We start from the raw sequence: 15,961 nt of genomic DNA, 5'->3' as shown, positions 1-15,961 counted from the left end.
ATACACTCTGTTCAAGAAGGAATTAAGAAAAAAAACACCAGAGAGATCAGAAAATAAGAAAAACCCAACGTGTTGCTTGCTGCACATATTCATAGTTCTATTAAAAAAAAAGTCGAAAATCTTTGTACCAACAACCAACCAACCACATAGATGTTATTTATAAATAACGCGCGCGTTCAACATTATAAAATCGACGAAAAAAATATTAACGACGACGCGAATGTCTTATGGTTTAATCTTAGTGGTGGTTAAAAATATACCAGGGCTGTAAAATAATTACATGTGCTGATGGTACACTCTTGTGTGGCTGGCTCAAAGTTGAATATGCGCAAGAGGATTTGAATTTATTTTTGTAAATCAGTTTCAAACAATCTCTGCATGAGGACAGATGAATTAGAATTTTCAAAATTATTTGAATTGAATTTTTTTTGTATTTTCCTCTTTTTTAAAAAGAAGAAAATTTTATCACTTTTTCGTCTAAGTGATTCGGATACACGAGTGAGTTACCAGTAAGCAAACGGTAAATTTTTAGAATGGATATATAAAAAGAAAATCTCAATCGGAAAGGGAAAGACTTAAAAAAATAATAATATGTGAAGTGTGTCTACTATAAGCAAACCATTGGAGGAGGATATACATCAGAAACCGTGAATTCAAGACTTTGAGGTAAATATCATGACGGTGGAGCTTTCCGATAAATTTTTAGTTTTTTCTTATTTCACGACATAGTTACGGTACAAGTCTATATTGAAAATAAAAATGCACCAAGCATTGTGTAAAAAACACCTTGACATCTTTTTAACTTTGACAACACAAGCAAATTCATCAATTTCAATAGTATTTAACTGCCCGATGAATTTTGATATACTTGGTCTAAGTAATATATACTCGAATTTAGAGAATGCGAGAGCGTGAAATTTTCCGTTTATCGCTTCTGATAAAACAAATAAAATTTCGTTAAAAACACCACCTTACTCATGATCATTCGCTGATGGTCAATAATAGGCGAGTCGTTATTTGCGTCGGAGAAGATAAGACGTGAACGATGAATGTACTTAGTTTATAAGCCGGTATTTATCAGTTGAAAGTTACTTTTTCTTTAACATTAGCCAATATTTCGCAGGTTTGATTTTTTTAGGTTATCATGAATAACTCATTTATTGAAATAGAATAGAATGACAATGTCTGTCCGAAACCATTTCGTCAGCAACATGACTAAAGGGCGTATCTCCGATATCTCAGGAACTATTGAACCGATTTTGAAAAACTTTTTTTTTCGTGAAAGGTTGTATGAATTTTGAGCATACAAAAAATTTCAGTGAAATCAGCACTTTTCGTCGTATTCTCTAGAGACTTTTCAGTTTTTCCACAATAACTTCTGAGCCGTATGGCCGATTGACTTTATGTCGAGCTCAAAATTCATTACTTTTTACTACCTTTCAGGGAAAAATAAAATTTTATCAAAATCGGCTCAAATGGCTTACAGATTTTGTTTTTTGTTTTTCAATTTTTCTACAATATCTTCCGAACCATATGGCCGATTGACTTTATGTCGGGCTAAAATTCATAACTTCTCACTGCCCTTTAAGTAAAAAAAAAAATGTTTATCAAAATCGGTTCAGTAGTTTCTGAGATATCGGAGATACGCTTTAGTTATGCTGCCGACGATTTGTGATTAGCCCTTTTTCTTGTGGAGTGTCTTTTTGTCTTCCCTGCACAATAGAATTTTTCATAGACGGTTTCTGTTGTTTCTTTTAAGTATTTTCTTCTGCACGAACTTTTATCGTACATTTTGCTATGTCACACTGATAAGTTATCGACGATAACATTTTATCTTTCCTACTCCACTATTAATTAACAATTTTGTTAGTTCTTTAGCTGATACCACAAAAATGTTTTTAAAGCTGTGAGACTACGAGTCTATAACTTTTGAACTTTTAATAGAAAGAACTTTTGTTAATGTACTGTAAGATACTTTTACTGTATTTAAGATTTTTTTTTAAATTGGAGTTGATTTTGGACAAAATTCTAACTTTCAATAACTTTTGTTCGAATCAGTCAAGGTTTTACTTATTTAATGTAATCCCTACAGAACTTTCTTTTCTAAATAATTCTTAACCTTCACATTTCCTAGACGGCAAGCATTTTATTAGGATATTATCGAATCTATTACTTCATCAAATCAAGTATTTTATACTGAGAAATAAGATCTTCTTTCCTCATTTTATTCAATTTTACGGATTTATCTATTTGTTAAAAAAAAAGTTCAAGGATCATTTCTACTTCATTAAATATCCACAGAGGGCAGGCATGTCATTAATTTTTTGAATATTTTACTAACTTTAATGTCGTTAACCCATGGAATAGGCGATTGAACTAGGTGGAATCTAAATTAAAATGCAATTCCAAAAGAACCATATTACTGCCGGTAAACCTTAAGAATTAACAAACAATCTTCTAACAGAATTGTTCACGAACGGAAGTCCATTTATACAAGAAGCCAACACACAACAAACATGAATTTTTAATGTTACTTATAATCAAAATAAACATTTTTCTTTTTTTTTATTAAAGTCAGTTCCCCAATTTTGTTTACAGAAAAATCTGGGAAACAGTATGCTTACAGCTTACAGGTTGTTTCTTTAAAGAACATAAAATCATTAACCGATGAATATTTTTTTGAATCTTATTTATCATATGGTAGTTATGTGTATAATGGTACATCTGTATAATAACGCAGCACATCCCATTGAAAAAAAGGAGAGAACAAAAACAAAACCGAATTCAAGTGATATGTATGTACGTACTTAGTTGAAACATGTGGTTTTTTAAGTCGGATATTTTTATTTTTATGTAAATAAATTTAGTTTTTCGTAATAAAATCAATCTCAGGTATTGATAGAAGACAGAATGATTTCTGAATTTTCTTTTCGTGTTGCTTCAATACAGCAGGTAGTAGTTTATTTACATCAATAAATTGTAAGTAAGTACTAACTAGCGAGTGCTTGGCGTCTCCTTGAATTTTTTTTTAACACACAAACACCTATACTTATACACTTGCATTTATTTATTTGTGTTCATTAGCGGACACTATCCCATTGATGCCTTTGTGCACATCTTTTCCATTATCTAAAATCACATTCGTTCACAATACCATCAATGGTACCGACACTGGTGATATATTAAATGACAATACTACTCTAAATACAGTACTGAAACTGGACAGTGTGTCATACAAACTTTTTTACTGAAAAAAAAGTTGCGAAACATTTTTCATAGTGTCACTTTGATTACTCATGCTTGCAGGGAAAACTGCATTTCCTGTCAGAATATCAGTAAAAACTTTCAATTTCATACCTTACACCACTGAATTGCAAAAAAATACTGTCAGCAGCACGCTTTTCGCTCACTTCGACAAACACTTTCTTGATTATCAGGCATATCAAAACCTTTTGTTGTATAAGTTTCAACGTTGGGAAGACCATGTTTATCACTGAAATTTCATGTATTCATCTACAGATTTTGTTCGTGTTCGAACTTAGGCCTTTTCGAGAATCTCTTAGAGAAATGAATGCTATTTGAGTATCTGTTTCGTAGGATTGATTTTACGTTATTTTGAAGAGGTTGAAAAAACTAAAAAGCTTCAGAAAAACTATCGTTTCGGCCCCGAAACATGGTGTTGGGTTAGTATTTAACATTCTTTCACAAGCGGTAGGTGCATAGGAGAGTTATACTTGATTTAATATTACTGTAATCGACAGACTAAAATAAAGTATTTTACTTAAGATGTTTTTAATCTGGCACCTATATATAAGACAACATTAGCTTGATCTCAAGCCTGATTTCAAGCCCACAGTTAACTTAGCCTTTCACCTTATCAAATACTTCAAAAACGTTTAAATTCTGAAATCGTTTCTGACAAATTCAATTAATTAGGTTGAACCGTCGACAGATCGTTTAGTTAGTATTTAATGGAAAGAGATTAATGCGAAAACATGAACAGCTAACAACTCGTGCGTAAATCGCCCAATATTTTCGCTACATTTTCATCAATATTTCCGAAACACACTCCTTCCAAATATTAATGCAAAATATAATACGTCTCAAACAATAATCTCTAGATATCACAACGACGTTCATGTGTATACATCATACACTGTACATTGGCCAATTGAACGTTGAAATGAAGAGGACGTTGATTCATAAAAGTCGAACCTACACACACTAACATTAACATGAAAATTTTCATAAATAAATAACAAGAAAATATTTTGGCCATTTTCCAAAAACGTTCGCGATGACGCATATTTTTTGCGTTCGAGCAGGTTGTTTCACCTTTGCTATATACCGTTCGTCTATATTACATTCCAATTGGAAGAACATGGCATTAAGTAGGGAGATTGAGATGGTTTTGAAATTGAAAAGAAAATTAATTTTTTTCAATTCATTTTGTCCTGAATAGGTGGAACTGTGAAAATGGTACAAGAAATGGATCACACTGTGCCAGAAGAACTGTACAATTTAACACAATTGGCAGATGTGACATTGGCCGCTGGAAAACTGAGTACAACGAATCTAGAGCACGTTCAGGAGTTCATACCCGATGAGAAAGTTTTTGACTACAGTCGTAAATATCCGGTCGCAGACGAGCCAGTTGCCACGCAAAGCCAAGCGATCGATTACCAACCCATTTTTACAGCAGCATTAAAACCGCAAATTGAACCATTCAACGATAAAATACATTCCGTAATTAGAGCTAATCCACCAGACCGCAATGAACCAATTCAGAAGACAGCTGGCAATTTAGTAGCGGACAAGCTGGCCAACTTTTCATCATCAGAAGACGATTCGTCTACATTTAATTATTCACATAAAATTTTTGATAAAAGAAAATCGAGAAAACTGTCTTATCAATCCGATGATTCGGAGTATGATGCACGGCGATTCAATCAAGATCGTTTCAGTTTGTTTGTAGAGAAAAGTGTTCCAGAAGTTGACGATAGCTTGATGTCTAGTGAAACTGAAAGTCATGACTGTATGGAAATCAGTAAAATAGGAGATTCGGCTTCGGGTGGTGAAGATGTACATGTGTGTCCGGAATGTGGGAAAAAGTATTCAACATCATCGAATTTGGCAAGACATCGTCAAACGCATAGGTAAGTTCTAAAATCTTGACAACAGATCTTTTGTGACATTCGAACTTGTACAATCAATCTTAAGCGTAAAGCTTGTATGTCTAACAACAAAAGAGTCCGATTATAACCTTCAAATCTACTAACACCGCACGCAACTAACCGCCTTCAACAATGACTAAGTATTTTCTCAATTGTACAGATCATTGATGGATAAAAAAGCACGACGATGTCCACACTGCGACAAGGTATACGTGTCAATGCCTGCATTTTCAATGCACGTCCGAACACATAATCAAGGATGCGAGTGTCCACATTGCGGCAAACGATTTTCTCGTCCATGGTTGCTCCAGGGACATATACGAACGCATACGTACGTTTCATAGCCTCGATATTTTTCCATTTAAATTTACGATCTTCATTTCAGAGGAGAGAAACCGTTCCCATGCAACATTTGTGCGAAGGCATTTGCTGATAAATCAAATCTACGGGCACATGTTCAAACCCATTCAAATACGAAACCGCACACCTGCAGTCGATGTGGTAAGGCATTCGCTTTAAAATCGTATTTGTACAAGCACGAGGAATCGTCGTGTATGAGAAGCATTAAGCCAGCGGAAAAGTCACGACCGAAACCGTATCGACCAGATGCCACAAAAGCGACAGTCAATATAGTAACGAAATTTCTGAAAAAATCGAAACATCAACAATCGGATGTCCCCAAGAAATTCAAAGATAAAATCAAAGACAAATTGAAAAGTACAAGTGATCCAACTGAGCCGGAAAGCATTGTGACTGATTTGAGTTCACAGAAATGCTACTACGATTTGACAAAGCCTTTAGTGAGTAATGAAAATGCGGAAAATTGTTCGAGAATCAGTGTCATTCGAACAACTGTTTCGAGTCAAATCACCTATGACGAGTCGAAGGCATTGTACTATCAGGAAAAACCAATGGATTTTTCACCGAAAAACAAGTACTTAAGCAATAGCGGCAATTTTGAAATTAGAAATTATGCTATGGTGGTTTAACCGGCTGAAAACGGCAAACCATATCGCCATCCAGTATAACTATCAAATCTGTTACTTCTTTTGCTCTGAGTACATTCAACAGATTGATCGTGAATATTTTACTTTATTAGATGCCGTTATGCGGTTTGATGCATAGGGGCACATTATCTAGATCGTATCATCGCCGCTGAAAAGCAGCAGGTAGTTCTGAATGCTTTTCTTTGATGAAAAATTAGAACGCCAGTTTATCGCTCACATTTGTTGCACAAAATTCAAAAGAAAAAACTTCTGTAAAAATTTTGTAGAGCTTTCTCAATCGATGAAAGCTGCGAGTTAAAGTGATCGATCTTTGATGAATCACAGAAAATTGCCGAATTCGTTTGCGACTGCGAATATTCGGTGTAATAAATGACTTAAATTTGATAATCGATAATCATTCTAGATTGTTTTTAGATTCCATAACTAAAGTAGCAACCACATTCATTCAACTTTTTTTTATTTTATTATAAAACTTAAGTTTAGGTCTCTGTGTTTTTTTTTGTTATATCTACTGTTAAGAGGTTAAGGCAACTGTGTAGTGTAGATGTAGTAATAGTAGTACAACGGATGTGTTTAGCGTAGATTGATAATATTAGTAAAAACTGTAATTACATTAAATGCAATTGCTTTTAAATGGACGAGTGTCTAGTCGTTTTTAGTTGTTAATAGAAAAAAAATTGATTCAATTCATTTATACTTTCAATTAAAAATAATTTAATTTTTTTTTTATTTATCCAATAAGTTCAATAAGAAGCTGGCCGGATGGTGCAATTTTTAGATTTTAATTTTTCATTTTCAGTATACATTAACGCTGATAATTAGATTTTGCGTTTAGTTATTATTTTATGTGTGAAAAATAGCTGCAACTCAAAACGTTTAAGAAATTTTTTCTTTAGATGTTCTTGAAGTTAAGGAAGTGTGTTCCGTTGAATTGAAAAAAGTGGCATGGTCTGAGTTTCCGGCGAATTCACGTAATTGCCGAGTTTCGTAAAATGGTTCTTTTCAGCAAATTTGTTGAAATTTCACCTAGGTGGTGCTACACATACTACACGTACAATCAGTAGCATTGAGGGAAGAAATAACTGTTTATAACTGCAGTAACACCACTTGATACCTTGGAAAAACTCATGTGAAGTAAATAGTATTTGTGCAGTATGTGGTCAGTGTTACTTTGTATCCTGAAAGCTTATTTGATTTTTTTTAGTAACTCCTCAAATCAAGCAGCCGCCCCGCAGCTACAAAATTCTTTCTGGAAATTTTCTATTCTCTTAGTGAAAATACTCAATAAGCTTTTCTCATTTTAATCCTACTGGCTTTGCCGCATCCAGTATATTCAGCGCCCGGACCATTCAGTTCTCCAGCGCCTCTTTTTCTTGAAAAGCATAATTAGGCAAGTTTTTATTTTGTAAGAATTGTCTTTTTCCTTTACACTCCATCCATCATATTCCAGCGCCCAGAAGCATGGTCCAATTGGTCTTTGTGAAAGCGCGGCACTGTCTATTGGGGTTTCATTGTATTGGTAGATACTTTACGCAATTGACGTTTTCATGTGTCGGGGCCGAAAATGAGTGAGTTTGGAGATTTTTCTCGGGTTTTCGCATGTAGCCCTCACTTCGTTCGGGCTACAACTCGCGAAATTGCCTAAAAACAATCGTCCAAAACAGATACACAAATAACTATTTAAAGCTTTTAAGCATCCACAACACAGCCTTGTAATAGAAGTAAACTGTTCTATAGTTCAGATGGGTACAGTAAGGTGTGAAGTCACTAAAAATGCAAGCCATTCAAATTTGGAACTATGTAGATCTTTTTTCCAATTTTTTGTAACTTAAAGACATCAGAAGTACAATTTCTTAAAAAAAAATTGCTAGATGAACACGGCAAAAGATTTAAAATGATTTAATAAATTATTAAGAGTCTTGAAAATGAATGCTGTATGTCGTCACGATCATTTTTAGCTATTTATATCAGTTAGTATTATATTTTCGCAATCAAAAAGCATAAATTTTTAAGTATTTGATAAATACAAAACAGATAAATTGCAGCTTAAATGACTATTATTGTCATACTTTTACGCCAAAAAAAGCAATCATTATCGTATTAGGATTCGAACAAATAGATATGAAAATAAATTTTTAATTTTATGATAAATATACGTAGATACACAGTGTGAAGTGTCTCTCATCATCAATGTTTTAGTTATTTAGATTTAGGTTTTTTTTTTGTATTACACACAATTTAATGTTAATTTGCACATTTCTATTTGTAATCATTTTATACCAAGTAAATAATATGTTTTTCATAGCAGAAATAGCAATTGAATTTCATTCACCATAGAGTTGTCCAACCCCACGACGACAATAGTTATTTGCTAATCATGAGTAGAAAATAGGAAATTTCACCAAGAGCGAAAGGTTGCGTCCAGAGCGAAGCGAAGGCCGTTATTAGCGAATATAGGTGGAATTTCCTATTTTCTCCACGAAGTGAACACAACGTTTCTCATGCCTGCGTTTTGTGAATATTTTTGTATACTTTGAAGAAAATTCAATGGCCATTTTAGGTGAGAAAATAATAATTTTGTATCACAATGTGGCTGTAGGGAAACGATTAATTTCTCACCTAAAAATTCACAAACGCTTTATAGTGGACAAAATAAGGATTTTCACTTCGTTCGGGCTACAACTCGCGAAATTACCTAAAATATACCGTCCACAACACATAGTACAAAGGTAGATTACGTCCATGTTCAGATAATTTTATTTTGACGAAAAAGCAGTTTCGGGCTGGAAAACAAGGGATGTGATCATATTTGCTATTTACGTAAGTATTTTATAGATATATTCATCTTCGTCTTGGCCGGAGACTTTAGGCTTTTTCGCGTGCCTAGAAACCAAGACATTATTATTTTTAAGAGGTTTTTAAGGGGTTGAGAAAATTGCAAGAAAAAACTCCCGAAACATGAAAAATCATATACATGGAAAGCGGTCGTGTTTTGTCATAATACTCTTCGCTACCTCTTTTCGTATTAGATGTGTTTATAAAGTGAGGCTGACAAAAAGAAAAGGTTTTCCTCTTGGTACTAAAGTGACTAAAGTCAAAAGTTTCGTGATAACCATAACTTACGTAAAAGACTTCGTTTCGATACATGTTACAACACCAGTGTAAATATTCGACAATAATTGACATTAAAAGGCAAACATTTTTTGTTATCAGTACTACTCTTACACTACACAAGGATAAACTAATACTAAAACAAAATTTACTTCTCCTTCTAAACCTATTTGAAAAAACAAAAACAAAAAAAAAATCGCATTTGCATCATTGTTCTTCTAATAGCTGGTGATGATTTTCCACAAGATGTAATTCTACGAGAAGTAATCAATTGAATTAGCCTTTCACAGACGACAGGGCATATCATTAGCATACTAACCAAAATGCTCTCTCGCCATCTGTTTGACTACAGTCACAGTTAGCTTCGGTGCTAGATGGAGCATTGATACTACTCATCGAATCTAGTACTTTATAAAATCTTTTACTTCGTTTGTTCGTTCAACTAAATTTTACAAAAACAACTTCCTATTTTACCTGAAATATTTTTATCAGTCCAGTTGGTCCGGCATAAAATATTGAAATTTATAAGGAGAAATTCTAACAAGCACACTTACACACTAATTTCTCGTAGAATGAACCTTTTATCACTATTTTGCTAATATGCGTCAGCAATAGCGCTCATTGTTTGTTTTTATTGTAGTCGATACCATCTCAATATTTACCAAAGTTCTGAAAGAACAGGTTAAGATAAGTTCTTTCAGAAAACCTTGATATTTATGACCTTGCTCCGGGATATAACAGTAGCAATACCCTCTCTAGCAACCAAACTAGCAAAATTAAGGTACAGTGAATCTTGCCATAAAAAATTTTACACTTTCAAAAATAAATTAAATGAAGTATGAGCAGCTATATCCTTTTTGTGTTGAAAATATTGCGTCTACTGTTACCCATTTCGGTGTTAGAAAATGAATAATTTGTGATAGTGACGAAAAACGCGGCACGGCAACTCTATTACAAAAAAAGTCAGTGTCACATCTGTCAAAATAAGGTGGTATTTTGACTGCGTCAAAACGAAGTTTGGTTGCTAGAGAAAGTATTTGACAGTAGTCATTATTTGGCTGAAAACAACGTCAGCTGTGTATTATGACACTTTTGACAGCGATATTTGAGTGTTTTGATATTGCTCTTGTTTTCATTTTCCTATCAATTAAAGTATCATTTAATTCAATCTGATCTAAAAAAAAGTGTTACAAACATGAGTGTGGCTGTTACACTTCCGATATCATCGATACAGCACCGCAAAGCCTTCCATTTGGCGAATAAAGAATCAAATGAAACTGTTGACGAATGGTATCACCGTTTACAAGACTTGGCACTGTCATGCGATTACGGATGTTATTTGGAAATGTTATTGTTGGATAAGCTAGTCGTTGGGTTGGATGAGTTGATCCTCGATCGTTTGTGTAAGGAGCAAAAAGACTTGTCTTTGAAAAATGTCATTGAGTTCTCCCGGAATTACGAGGTGGACAGCGATCACATGGACATTGTAAGTAGGCAGACTAAAATATGGTGTTCGTAGGATTTATTGGTTTTTCTCTTTGTGCAGAAACCAGAAATGGTTATAGTGAAACAAGAATTGGAACTATCAGATATTGAGGAAGATGAGGAGAGTCAATCAAACTGTGATATAAATTACACTGAGGACGACAGTTACCGAGATGGTCAGGTCAATGCAGATGTTCCATTGCCCTTCAATGCAATCGTCAATACACCTACACTGGTTTACGATAGACCAAAAGTTTTTGAATGCTACTTGTGTCACAAATGGTGGCCGACAGTTGGTAAGCCATTTTTAAATCATACCCTGCCATAGTAACCTGTACACTCTCATATTGTAGGTCACTTAACATATCATTTCGGTCGTCATCATACCGTGGGTACGATTTCAAAATGCCATTTATGCGGTAAATGGTTAAAAACTCCGAGCAGCCTGGTTCGACATGTGAATATGCATCTGAGTGATAGACCATACCACTGTGATCTATGCGACTTTTCCTTTGCTAGTGCAATATCATTGAAACGCCACATGATACAACACAACAAATCCGAGTCAAATGCGTTCAAGTGCTCGCAGTGTCAGAAGGAGTTCATTTCGCAGCGACACTTACGACTTCATAGGAAAACTCATGTAAGTTGGATTCGATTATTTATGCGACGCTAACATGACAAACGACACGAAAATTTAGTCGATGTGGGTCGTACGATCTCGTAATTGCTGCAGTCGATACAACGATTTGTAATTCTGTAATCCACCTACTTTGTACTCTATTGTTCTCCTTTACTATCTGTTTTTTGCTTCAGTAAATTGTGAAGACAAATCTTAGTGGGTGTCTGTTCATAGCATATCCGAAACACGACCTAAATTCACTGAACTCATTTTCCAATTCCTAAATTTGTCAGAATTTCCAAATGTCGATAAATTCTATCGTCCATTTATTTCTGCAACTTTCTTTCTTTCAAGGTAAGTCATGAAAGCGATGACACGACGACAAACACCAACTCGAACACCATTCAGTCGATTGATTATAAATATTATGTTCCTGACACTTCATTCATTCCGAAAGAATTTCGCGAAATTGGCGAATCGAATTTTAATTCGTCCTTCGATGTCTCACTTCAAACCTATTCCAATGAACAAGCCGAAGCGAAAAGACGTCCGAAAATCAAACGAACGTGGACATTTGAGAGAAAATTTTCGTCTCATTCTGACGCTATCAACTTTGTCACCACTGAGAACATTTGGTCTATATCGACAACCAACAACATTACACAGGGCAAAAAAGTTCTGTATCGTTGCAGAAAAGCGAAACAGAAGGGGCAACAGTGTGAGGCCGGAGTATCGCTTTTGTTTTGCTGTGACAATGACGAAGTAATATTACACAGAGCGGAAAATCCACACACTTGCCAGATTAATTGCTCACCACGTAACCCAATGACCATCGAACTGACGCATACAATTACTCGTATATTTAGGGATGGTCGTAGAAAACGGAAAGAGATCGAAGCACAGTTAATTGCAGAGGGCATCGACATACCACCGCACACTCAATTCAATAATTTAATTCGAAACCTGCGTTGCGAGTACATTAAAAAGAAGTAGAGGCTCTGTAGAACAAGCTTCGATGAGAATAAAATATTTTTTTTTAGAAATCGACTTTCTTGTTGCTTTTTTTGTTATCGACCACCAAATTGATCAGCGCCTGACCCTGGACCATACTATCACAATATCACACCTTCAATCAGTAGTTCCATTAAAGCTCACCTGCAAGTAAATTTCTCGTTTAAATTACAGAACGTTCCTTCGGTCAGTTTAAGCGAAAAATTGGATGAAGCGGTTAAAATTCGTGAATCAATGAAGTCTACAGGCATTAAAGCGGATACAATGTTTACGTGTGAAATTTGCTCGATAACTTTTGACAACGAAAGTAAGTATCACGATTGCAAATTACGTTTTCTTAGCAATATCCAAATCCTATATTGATCCTACTGAAGAACTGACTTTGAAATGATTCCATTTCTCCCGTGTTACTATCCAAAATCACTTGTCCTTTAGCGTTAGGTCACGTATATCAAAATTGTAAAGTTGATTTTAAATATGTGTTCAGTCCAGTGGCTAAATATTTCGTTTAATTCTCCGCGTCTCATTCAGATGTCTACGATGACCACATGAAAGCTCACTGTGAAAACGAATGGCTCTGCCATCTTTGTGGGAGAAAGCTTAAAACTAAACGGAACTTAATCAACCATTACTTTGTTCATACGGGTAAGTGGTAGAAGCTTTTTAGCTTAAGTTAATGAGACGAATTAATTGATAGCCGAAATCGGAATACAGGTGAGAAGCCGTTTGCTTGTGACGATTGCGGCAAAGTATTTACATGCAAGGATAAACTAAAGCTCCACTCGAAAATCCATAAAGGAATTCGACCTCACGTTTGCCTAATTTGTAATAAAGCTTTCATACAAAAGGGCCACCTAGCATCGCATTCCAAGTCTCATGTAAGTTTGTGTTATAGTTACAAAAACATTGTCGAATTCACGGTTGAATTCATTTTTTTTTTCAATTTGTTCCAAAAGATTGTAAAGAGCTTCGACTTCAAATGCGAACAGTGTCCCCAACAATTTACCAACCGAACCAGATACGAACTTCACTTGAGAAGTCATACCGGATTCGAGTGCGAGATTTGTGGCAAGACGTTTAGAAAGAAATATCATCGAACCGATCACATGAGAACGCATGTATGTAAGAACAGTTTGTCCCTCATCGCGATGTAGTGCTAAATCGATTTTTGTTTGTTTGTCAGACTGGTGAACGTCCGTACCAATGCAATTTATGCGAAAAAAAATTTACGCAACGTAGTGCACTTTCAGGCCACTTGAAATGGCATACAAAATTGAAACCGCCACGACGACGTATTGACAGTGTAAAATTGGATGAGATACACGAATAGATTTTTCTTCGAAAGATTATAAATAAATTTTGAAAAAATGGAATATGCCGACCACACTGTTTGTTTTCATTCAACGCCAATAATTTTCCGATTTTCGGCAGGAAGATTTATTAAAATAAATTTTGAAAAGTTTTAATGGTGTTTTCTTATGTATGTCAAGAAAAAGACAACTCGCGGGATTCAGGTCAGGTTCAGGTAATTTATAAACCTGACCTAAACTTGATCTGACCCTGATATGAAAATTAACTGACTAGACCAAAACTGAGTTAAATTTCAATTTGTTTCTAGAGTAAAATGGAACTCTTTCGGAAAAGGTCAGGTAACTTCAGAACCTGTCAGATCAGCTCAGGTCAAATTGACCTAACCTGTTCCGAACTTTAAAAGATCAAACTATAAAAATCAGTTTAAACAGCAAAACTTGCAGTAAAATTAACAGATTCAATAAATATATGGCGATAAATTTACCGTTAGTGAAAAGTTTAAAACATTTGTTATTTGTTACTCGTTACTTGTTACTTCGACTATGAGCAAAATGTATAAAAATAGATATTTTTCGAAAAGAGACCCTCGCGGAATCGATCGGTTATGGGCTAGAATTGTCCCCCAGACACGTTAATAATATCGGAGATAGCTTATTTAAAAATTCGGCTGACGAATTGGCGAATTGACTCTTAAACGGACATTTGAATGGCAATGACAAAAAATGAGGTAAATTTCATAACATTTACAAAAACAAAATCTTAACACAAAATGATTTATGGTCGCATGGTTCATTGCGTATCATTCACCATTACTTGATATATTGTAAAAAGTAATGTTTAAGTGAAGATCCGAGTAATTACTGATGGATATGCTGACTCAATTTTAAATTGGACCTTGGTTGGGAAATCATTTTAGGTGTGAGAAATGTCCTGCATTGTTTTAATGCCTTGTTAGATTTGATGTTTCAGATAGCAAAAAATGTATTTCTACTAGAGGTCATGAGTTATCTTCATTTATGTGTAGACTTGTGTTTTTACTTTACAGTATGTCGTTCAGAATGTTTAATTAGATGTAGATGGACATTATATAAAACTTCAATCAACTAGAGAAGTATGTAATAGATAGGTACTTCAACATATAACTTTATTGGAGATGCCATTGAAACATTGTTTAATAAAAATTTCCATTTAATTCTATCTAACGATAAAATTATTTTATTAGTTTTTTGCGATTGATTTTATTAATGCAAATTATACAGAATAGCGTTCCTTGCTGTATAGAACGTGTACAAATGGGTGACTAAGTCAGTTATCTTCAATTATGAAAATTGAATTTTATTTTAGTGGTGGCTACATCAGATTTTAACTTTAGTGACTTTAGTTTAAAAAAAATGATATTGAGGGCTGAAACACTGGTCGCATGGATGGGCATATCACATCACTATCACTGTATATCTTAATCGAACAACTATTTAAAGTAAAATTATGTACTCAATGGCGTAATGGTTAACACGACTACTTAACACTACGATATTGAGTTTCTAGTGGTATGTTTTCGAACCTCAACCGTAGACATATAAAAAACCTACTGTCAGATTCGTATAAACCAAGGGCCCTCTCAATAGAACAAACTCTATGGTATAAACTAAACAAAGCTGATTAGATTTTATGTAGAGTTTTCGCACGGTTTACTGGAAAAAGCATTGTTAGGAGAACCGGTTTTCCTTTCCTACTAGTTTCGCTGGTAGTACATAGATGTCACTATGGCCTCCTTCGTGGGTTTTTAAGTCAGACTATTACTATTTGTAATAGGAGACTCACGAAGAGATGTTTTAACTTTAAAGCCTTACAAACAGCAAATCAGCTGTTATCACCAACAATGAAAAATAAGCAAAGACCTCAGGATAGTTTGGCTTTATAGTGGAATGTGCTAAAACAAATGAAGTAAAAAATAAAAAACTAGAAGAGCAAAAAGATAAGAACTCATTTGATTATTTGACGGTCGGTAAATTTTACATCTTGATGAGGTGGCGAAAGCTTAGCCTCATGTCAAAAAATACGGTTATCAAGATAAATCTACCTATGATTTTCTACCTTGACTTTCATGGTTATTTGGTAAAAAAAAGATTTTAAGTGACTCTAAAAAATTGTTGTAATCAAATCAAACAAATCGACTTCACACAAAAAATAAAAATAATTTGAGTCACAAAGAAACTTTAAGATATTCTTACACCAATCAT

At 34.4% G+C, this 15,961-nt stretch overlaps 1 protein-coding gene across 1 annotated transcript; it reads left to right on the top strand.

Annotated features, from left to right (window-relative positions):
• Positions 1 to 350: 350 nt before the first annotated feature.
• On the top strand, positions 351 to 13,830 carry LOC119081076 (zinc finger protein 26). Its single transcript, XM_037189819.1, has 12 exons — positions 351 to 666; positions 4,463 to 5,156; positions 5,335 to 5,505; positions 5,560 to 6,157; positions 10,527 to 10,778; positions 10,839 to 11,073; positions 11,131 to 11,420; positions 12,585 to 12,717; positions 12,942 to 13,055; positions 13,125 to 13,288; positions 13,367 to 13,528; positions 13,594 to 13,830. The coding sequence occupies exons 2-12, from the start codon at positions 4,477 to 4,479 to the stop codon at positions 13,738 to 13,740; spliced, it is 2,946 nt and encodes a 981-aa protein (XP_037045714.1). The 5' UTR covers positions 351 to 666; positions 4,463 to 4,476; the 3' UTR covers positions 13,741 to 13,830.
• Positions 13,831 to 15,961: the final 2,131 nt, after the last annotated feature.

This window comes from Bradysia coprophila, unplaced genomic scaffold (assembly GCF_014529535.1).
Source record: "Bradysia coprophila strain Holo2 unplaced genomic scaffold, BU_Bcop_v1 contig_350, whole genome shotgun sequence".
Taxonomy (NCBI): domain Eukaryota; kingdom Metazoa; phylum Arthropoda; class Insecta; order Diptera; family Sciaridae; genus Bradysia; species Bradysia coprophila.
Note: the sequence above shows the minus strand (reverse complement) of the source record. Positions and strands in the feature narration are given on the sequence as shown.

What these genes read in the sequence shown, in the direction of transcription:
- LOC119081076 (XM_037189819.1), top strand. Translation starts at nt 4,477, where the DNA reads ATGGTACAAGAAATGGATCACACTGTGCCAGAAGAACTGTACAATTTA. An exon ending in TTAGAAATTATGCTATGGTG is followed by an intron (nt 6,158 to 10,526) that starts GTTTAACCGGCT and finishes TCATCGATACAG; the next exon opens with CACCGCAAAGCCTTCCATTT. An exon ending in CCGATCACATGAGAACGCAT is followed by an intron (nt 13,529 to 13,593) that starts GTATGTAAGAAC and finishes TTTGTTTGTCAG; the next exon opens with ACTGGTGAACGTCCGTACCA.